Source organism: Engystomops pustulosus, chromosome 6 (assembly GCF_040894005.1).
Source record: "Engystomops pustulosus chromosome 6, aEngPut4.maternal, whole genome shotgun sequence".
NCBI classification, from domain to species: domain Eukaryota; kingdom Metazoa; phylum Chordata; class Amphibia; order Anura; family Leptodactylidae; genus Engystomops; species Engystomops pustulosus.
In genome coordinates, this window is record NC_092416.1 from 187,208,045 (window position 1) to 187,216,911 (window position 8,867).

At 48.1% G+C, this 8,867-nt stretch overlaps 2 protein-coding genes across 2 annotated transcripts; both read right to left on the reverse strand.

Annotated features, from left to right (window-relative positions):
- Positions 1–951: 951 nt before the first annotated feature.
- Positions 952–4,205, reverse strand: LOC140065163 (E3 ubiquitin/ISG15 ligase TRIM25-like). The gene has a single exon (XM_072112723.1). The coding sequence runs from the start codon at positions 4,199–4,201 to the stop codon at positions 2,558–2,560; it is 1,644 nt and encodes a 547-aa protein (XP_071968824.1). The 5' UTR covers positions 4,202–4,205; the 3' UTR covers positions 952–2,557.
- Positions 4,206–6,920: 2,715 nt separating this feature from the next.
- LOC140066036 (E3 ubiquitin/ISG15 ligase TRIM25-like) lies at positions 6,921–8,513 on the reverse strand. The gene has a single exon (XM_072113601.1). The coding sequence runs from the start codon at positions 8,511–8,513 to the stop codon at positions 6,921–6,923; it is 1,593 nt and encodes a 530-aa protein (XP_071969702.1).
- Positions 8,514–8,867: the final 354 nt, after the last annotated feature.

Genomic DNA, 8,867 nt, shown 5'->3' on the forward strand with positions numbered 1-8,867 from the left:
GATTATCACAGTTTGTTCGCCTGCATATAAGATGGGATTTATGATATGTATATGTATATGTATGATACATCCCTCCTCCCATGATATATGTGACCAGCTGAATAACATGTCGGTGGTGAGTCCTTGTTTTTTGCGGGAGAGTTAGTCCACAAGTTGGCATTTGGAAGGCAGGTAAGGGGTTAAGTAGCATAATATAGAATCTTTATACTGAAGGTGCAGCGTCTCATATATTATACATGGAAATAAGTCATTACATTGAGGTAACAAAAAATACAACAATCATAGAAACAGGACATAAAAATGTACAAAAATATACAGTATAGAGCCCTGTACACACTGCGGGGTCCGGCTGCGCTGTCCTCATATCATTCACATCATGACTCCCACTAGGAGACTGCCATGAAGGTGTGATAAGGGGAGAACTAAGAGGAACCTGTCAGCAGCTGTGACCACACAGACTGCAGCCAGTGTTATGCATTGTCCCTGGAGAGATGTGTAATCAGACCTCACACTGCTGTGCTCTGTGCTCTCTGCAGCCAGTGTTATGTATTGTCCCTAGAGAGATGTGTAATCAGACCTCACACTCCTGTGCTCTGTGCTCTCTGCAGCCAGTGTTATGTATTGTCCCTGGAGAGATGTGTAATCAGACCTCACACTGCTGTGCTCTGTGCTCTCTGCAGCCAGTGTTATGTATTGTCCCTGGAGAGATGTGTAATCAGACCTCACACTGCTGTGCTCTGTGCTCTCTGCAGCCAGTGTCATGTACTGTCCCTGGAGAGATGTGTAATCAGACCTCACACTGCTGTGCTCTGTGCTCTCTGCAGCCAGTGTTATGTATTGTCCCTGGAGAGATGTGTAATCAGACCTCACACTGCTGTGCTCTGTGCTCTATGCAGCCAGTGTTATGTATTGTCCCTGGAGAGATGTGTAATCAGACCTCACACTGCTGTGCTCTGTGCTCTCTGCAACCAGTGTTATGTATTGTCCCTGGAGAGATGTGTAATCAGACCTCACACTGCTGTGCTCTGTGCTCTCTGCAGCCAGTGTTATGTATTGTCCCTGGAGAGATGTGTAATCAGACCTCACACTGCTGTGCTCTGTGCTCTGCAGCCAGTGTTATGTACTGTCCCTGGAGAGATGTGTAATCAGACCTCACACTGCTGTGCTCTGTGCTCTCTGCAGCCAGTGTTATGTATTGTCCCTGGAGAGATGTGTAATCGTACCTCACACTGCTGTGCTCTGTGCTCTCTGCAGCCAGTGTTATGTACTGTCCCTGGAGAGATGTGTAATCAGACCTCACACTGCTGTGCTCTGTGCTCTCTGCAGCCAGTGTTATGTATTGTCCCTGGAGAGATGTGTAATCAGACCTCACACTGCTGTGCTCTGTGCTCTCTGCAGCCAGTGTTATGTACTGTCTCTGGAAAGATGTGTAATCAGACCTCACACTGCTGTGCTCTGTGCTCTCTGCAGCCAGTGTTATGTATTGTCCCTGGAGAGATGTGTAATCAGACCTCACACTGCTGTGCTCTGTGCTCTCTGCAGCCAGTATTATGTATTGTCCCTGGAGAGATGTGTAATCAGACCTCACACTGCTGTGCTCTGTGCTCTCTGCAGCCAGTGTTATGTACTGTCCCTGGAGAGATGTGTAATCAGACCTCACACTGCTGTGCTCTGTGCTCTCTGCAGCCAGTGTTATGTACTGTCTCTGGAAAGATGTGTACTCGTACAGTTGTGTATGTTCTTAATAAGAGCAGGATGGAGAATTATGGGTTCAGAGCACAGCAGTGTGAGGACACAAGTTACAACCCCAGAACATAAAACCATGTATCACAGTCCTGCTGTAACTAACAAAATACACAAAGGTCTGACTACAAAGATAGCTACAGTCCTAGAATATAAATCCATTTATAACAGTCCTACAGCTACAACCAACATACAAAAGGTCATATTACACATCTATCCAAGGAGAGTACATAACACTGACTGCACAAAGCAACCGGCACAGCAGTGTGAGGACACAACCCCTTGTTCTTAGAGTATAAATCTATACTTCACAGTCCTGCTGCTACTAACAACATCACAAAGGAGAAATGACACATCTCCCCAGGGAGAATACCCAACACTGGCTGCAAAGAGCACGGCAGTGTGAGGACACGCCCCCAGTGCACTTGGAGAAGCTACAATCCCTGTGTCACAGATTACACATCTCTCCAGGGACAATACCTAACACTGGCCTCATGGCCGCACCAGCTGACGGGTTCTCTTGATGGCAATGGGGGCCTGAAGACTTTGATTGGATCCAATCACAATGGACATTGATGTCCGCACGCTGACTGGATGTAGATGGTCATGGAGCTATACACCTGCCCAGCTCGGAGAGGTATACAAGGATCGCCCGAGTCTTGCTTCCCCTGATATATGACATATTCTGTTGGCCAGAATACACGCCGAGCCGTCATCCATCGACCAACCGACTGACCAACCGACCGACCGACCTGCAGTGCAGCCAATGTCCACCTTGTTCCCACTCACGGAGCAGATAATGGGTCACCAGAACCTAGTAGGCAATCCTTACAAAGGTACTGACCCCGCACACATAGAAGGCCACATGCAGCGGCTCCCTGAACTGGGCAGTGAAGGTGTACAAGTGCCGTATGGGGGAGCACAGCTCGTAGAAGGACACCCGCCCACCATAGTAATCCAGATAGACCCGGAATCTATGACACATCACCCTGTGACCCAGTTTGGTCTCCTTGTTGTCATGCACCACAGAATACTGGTTATTATTAGACCGGCACAAACACCAGGACTTGTCGTTACATCCCAGATACGAGCTGTCACCTCCTCTTTCCAGCGTAGAGTATGAGACCCCCAACCTCCACTCCCCGTGTTTACTGGTCTCAATGTCCCAGTAGTGTCGCCCCGTGCAAAAACTTTCCAAGCTCAGAACCTGCGAACAATTCTTGAACCTGACCGGCAGCTCAGCCTGTCCAAAATCTGGTAACTTTTGTGTCCAAAACACGGCCTTCTTGTCGACGGAAAGAAGAAGGTTCTTGGCCACCGTGTCCTCGTCCAGGCGCGTGCACCGGTTCTCCTTCACGTAAATCTGCCTCTTTACAAATGACATAATATCGGAGAGTCCTGTGTGCAAAGCCTCGGAGATGAGACCTTCATCCATATCTCCTACGTAGATCTCTTGGTCATCGTCGTTGTCTTGGACTTTGTTGCCCATTTCTTCCGAGGGTCGAAACTGAACGGAGACACATTCTTGTAAGAGGGTTAAAGGATCGGTGAGGTCACACAGCTGCTCAATGTGGCACATGACCAAGGAGAGCTCGTTTTTCTGGATCTCCAGCTGCCGGATCAGGTCGGAGACCTGGTTCTCCTGCCGGGAGATCTCACCCAGGACCTTGCCTTCCAAGATCTCCAGCTGCCTCTTAATGTCTGTAAAGAGGTTAGCGACTTTCTCCTTGATGTCCTCTGCTCTTTCTTGCACTTCGCACCTACGTTTCTGCACGTTCTGGATCCTTTCATCAACTTCCTTGGATAACAAAGCCAGGTTCTTCAGGATGTTCTTCAGAGTAGACTTCTTCTTTTGAGAAGCTTTAGTCATAGGTTCCAGCTTGTGTCCGCTATGGTCTCCAGCCAGGCAGCAAGTGACACAGATACACATCCGGTCGTTGGAGCAGAAATATTTGAGGACCTCTTTGTGCAAGGTGCATTTTCTTCTGCTGAAGTCGGTGGTGGGCTCACACAGGACATGTTCTGGCGACTTGCTATGGACTCTAAGGTGGTTGTTGCACATGGAAGCTTCACAGTGTAGACATGACTTGACCGCAGCTACGGGGGAGTTAATACAATTTGTGCAGAATATTGCCCCTTCCCCCTCTGTGGATTGAAAATTCATGAAATGCTCTGCGATGTTCCTCAGCGTTACGTTACCCTGAAGGTTTGGACGGTCCGTAAACCTTGCCCTGCAGTCCGGACAGCTGTATAAGCCTGACCCCTCCTGTGTCTCCAAAATACGAGCAATGCAGACCAGGCAGAAGTTGTGTCCACATCTCAAAGTGACCGGATCCGTAAATATGTTAAGGCAGATGGAGCAGGTCAGCTCATCCCTAAGGTCACCAGAAGCCATGACGGAGAAATGAAAGTGAAACTCTGGATCTGTAACATTGACGAAGGAAGATCCTTCAGCCATGTAATTGGACCCTCCCACCACTTCCCTTCCCCCAAACGAAACTTCCCTTCCCACCCACTACACGACCAAGCCTCGTCCTCAGCATAACAACACAAATGGGCTGGTCTTCTGGTGAAGAAGGAAGGAGCACCCAGGATAGGAGGATCTTCAGAGCAGCACCCAACCGCAGAGCACCATGGTCTTCAGAAACGCCCCAAAGCATGAGCTCCTTGTATGTCATTAGCACAATAAGTGAAAGCCCACAGGGGTGGAAAGGGTTAAGAGGAAGTGATGGGTGCTGGGAGGACAGAGGAGGGAAAACAGGGAAATACACACAGATTCTGACACATGACTGAGCCTCATCCTGCTTCACTACAAAGACTTAGAAGCCCTGAAATTAAAAGATTCATCGTAATATGAGGAAGACTGGAGCCAAGGAGGAGGAGGAGATGCCAATCAGTGAGATTAGATCATGTAGCGTCCCTTTAAGTTTTATCCCTGATCCAATCAGAGTAAACAAGGAAACATCTAAAACACAATACAAATCCAAACACGGGCCGCACTCCAGATTGTGAAGAGAAGGGGATTCTTTTTTATTCCATGAGGGCCCTGTACCACGTTGCGTTTGCAGACGCAGACAAAACCGCGCCCACCGGGGCAGTCCGCGGTCTGATTGCATCGGCGTTTCTATGGAAACGCCTGCGAGCGGGAATGAGCGAAGTATGTTACACTTTGTTTCCATCTGGTGGTCACGGAAGCCGGATCCTCTTGCGCATGCGCATAGGGTTCTGCAGGGCGTGCGTTCCACTGTGCGCGTCACAGAGCTTGTTGTGTATAACTTACAATCGGGCAGGAGTTTCATGGATCGGAGGCTGCGACAGAAAACGGGTAGACACCCGAGGTCCCTACACGGAGGCTTGGTTAGTGCACCTGAGCACTTTATGCACCTAATTAGCAATGCATGTACCCTTGTGTATAGGGGAGGGGGCCATGTAATTGCCATAATGTATTTGAATTTTTAATTCACATGTACACTTATATCATGAACAGATGAATCTTTTTACAATTTTGTATATTTTTTTTACCACAAATATGTAAATTTGGTGGGAGGGGTATCGTTGGTCATGTGACCACGTGAATGCGTATATATATATCCACCATGATCACTGTAAAGACGGCTTGAAAAAGGCTCTCGAGCCGAAACGTTGTTGTAGTTGCTCATTATGGAATAAAAAAATAATCCCCTTCTCTTCACAATCTGGAGTGCGGCCCGTTTTTTGGATTTGTATTATTGAAGGATCTGAGGCGCGATCCTGGGACGCCTGCACCCACCATAGGATATTAGATAGTGCTGCTGGATCTTTCTAGAAGTAAAATATAATGTGTATATTTATGATTAAATTTATTTCATAAAAATTAAGTTGATTAATCTAATATATAGTGAGCAGAATAGTGAGTGCAGCTCTGGAGTATAACACAGAACAGTACAGGATAAAGCATACAGTGGGTACAGGAAATATTCAGAGCCTTTTTCACTCTTTGTTTCACTGCCACCAATTGGTAAGTTCAATAAAGTTCCTTTTTTTGCTCATTAATGTGCCTTCTGCTCCCAGAAATGTAGATATTTACAGAAAACAAATGTAGATATTTTCGCTTATTTATTAAACACGAGTAACTTATCACCTGGTGATAAGTATTCAGCCCCTTTGCTGTGACTCTCATTTGTAACTCACATGCCGTCCGTTTCCTTCTGATCCTCCTTGAGATGGTTCTACTCCTTTAATGTCATTAATTAAACCGATTGAACTTTATTATCACCAGCTCACAGTGCATGTCACTGCACATAAGAATCATGAGGTCTAAGGAACTGCCCAAGGAGCTCAGAGACAGTATTGTGGCAAGGCACAGATCTGGACAAGGTTCCTAAGAGCACTGTGGCCTCCATAACGACCACAACTCTTCCTCTACCTGGCCATCCATCCAAACGAAGCAATCGTGGGAGAAAAGCCTTGGTGAGAGGTAAAGAAGACTCCGTGATCCCTGTGTCTGAGCTCCAGAGATGCAGGAGGGAGATGGGAGTCGCCTATCACTGCACGAGGTAGGTGGGGGTCACCTATCGCTGCAGCCTTCAGTAGTCGGGGCTTTATGGCAGAGTCTGGAAGCTTCTCCTCAGTGCAAGACATATGAAAGCCGCATACAGGGTGCAGAACACATGAAGGACCCGGACTATGAGGAATAAGATTCTCTGGTCTGATGAGATGATTGGACTTTTTGGTGATAATTCTAAGCGATGGATGGAAGGAGAGATGAATGCGGCCAAGTACAGAGAGATCCTGAATAAGAACCTCTTCCAGATGTTCTGGACATCAGACTGGACCAAACATTCCAACAAGACAATGACCCTAAGCCCACAGCTTTAGAACATCTCTATGACCATTCCTGACCGGCCCAGCCAGAACCCGGACCTAAACCCAATGGAGCATCTCTGGAGAGACCTGAAAATGGCCTCAACCAACGTTCACCATCCAACCCGAGGGAACTGGAGAGGATCTGCAAGGAAGAGGCAGAGGATCCCCAAATCCAGGGGTGAGAAACTTGTAGCATCTTCCCAAGAAGACTCCGGGCTGCACCGGCTCCAAAGCTTCTACTCAACACTGAGCAAGGGGGCCGAATACTTATCACCAGGGGCTAAATACTGGGGGGCAGAGTGAACATTACTGGGGGGTAGAGGGCACATTACTTATTTGAATGTTACTGAGACATAATGTCCCCACAGATAACAAGCCACGTGAAGGGGCTCGGTGAAGGTGCTGGTGAAGGTGTGCAGGTGTCTGATGGGGTCACACACCTCATAGAAGGACAGGCGCCCGGCCTCATAATCCAGACACATCCTGAATCTTTGTGATTCGGGGACATGAGGTAGATAGACTCTACTGCTGTCATGTATCACTGAGCATTGCCCCTTATACACATGTAAGCACCAGGACTTGGTATTAAACCCAAGATATGAAGAGTCTCCACTCCGGTCTATGGTGGGGTAGCACATCCCTACTCCCCAGTCCCCTGATGAAGGTTTGTATAATTCCCAATCCAAGAAATGCTTCCCTGAAGAATATGTCCTGGTGCTCAGGACCTGGGGATACGTCTGGAATCTCTCGGGTGTTCTAGGTGATTCAGAACCTTGACTATCCCATCTTATAGTTTTATCGCCTTTGCATAGCTCTATAAGATAAGATGCAGTGTTTGCATCCAGCGCTATGTCTGAAGGCTTCTCCCCATCTGCTCCGACCTTTACACTAGATATAATGTCGGCTAAGCCTGCGTGTAATGTCACCTTCATCAGCCCCTCATCCACTCCCCCCATGTGTTGGACCTTGTCATTGTAGGCTTGTCTCTCCACATTATCTGCCTCCTCTGTGTCACAAAAGTCGTCTCGGCCCGATTCCTCTTCTTTTAAGACAGTTAATGGATCAGTCATGTCACAGACCCTCTCGATGTGAGACATCTTCCCGGACAACTCGTCCTTCTTTATCTCCAGCTTCTGGATCAGAGCGGAGACCAAGTCAGAAACCTTCTCCTCTTGCTTGGAGATCTCAGCCAGGATCCTCCTCTCTAAGTCTTCTAACTGTCTCCTGATGTCTCCGAAGAGAGCGCTGACTGTCTCCGTCGTTGTGGTTGCTCTTTCGTGCTCTTCTCTTCTTCGTTGGTCCAGACTTTGGACTCTGTCCTGCACTTCCGCTCTCTTTGCCAACAGCTTTGCCAAAATAGTTCTTAGTGTCTCTTTTTTCTTGTTAGAGGCTTCGATGAGCTGTTCCACCTTATGTCCTTTGTGATCTCCAGCCAGGCAGCAGGTGACACAGATACACAGGGCATCCTGAGTGCAGTAGTACTCCAGGATCTTCTTGTGGATGGAGCATTTTCTGCTCTGTAAGGAGTTGCTTGGCTTCGATAAGACGTGTTCGGGAGACTTGCTGTGGGCTATTAGGTGTTGATCACATAGAGACGCTTCACAATGAAGGCAAGATCTCACAGCTGCCACGGGAGAGGAGACACAATAGGTGCAGAAGATCCCCTCCACCTTCTCTTCGGTAAGGCAGGAGGTATATCTTCTGATAATGCTGCAGAGGGTTATATTTCTCAGTAGGTCGAGACGATCCTGAAACTCTTGGTTGCAGTCAGGACAGGAGTAGGCTCCAGCGCCCTCTTGGGTATCCAGTACACGATTAATACAACCCTGGCAGAAGTTGTGTCCACACCTCAGGGTGACGGGATCTGAATAAGTGTTCAGGCAGATGGAGCAGCTCAGCTCTTCCCCCAAAATTGTAGTTGCCATCGGATAGAGCAGAAGAAAGTCAGCGGAGACTCGATTCTCTGTTCCTCTAAGAACTAGCGTGTGATCTTATGTGATCTTATAAAAGCCAACAGAATATAAACCTTTGGTTAATGTAGTAAATAAAAAACAAGGAGAATAACAAGCCCCAAAGCAAATAGCGAAGGGGCTGAGGACTGTAGGGGGTGGTTTCAAGCCTTCTGGTAGGCTGGTGGGGCTTGCCCCTTTACCCCTCCCGTGTGAGGTCACCGGAGGCGGTGTTTGGGGGCGGGTAAGGACCCGCCCGGTGGTTTTATAAAGTCCGAGAGCACGTGGGGGTCCTCTTTCCTTCTGCCCCCTGGACCGAAGAGGCGAGAA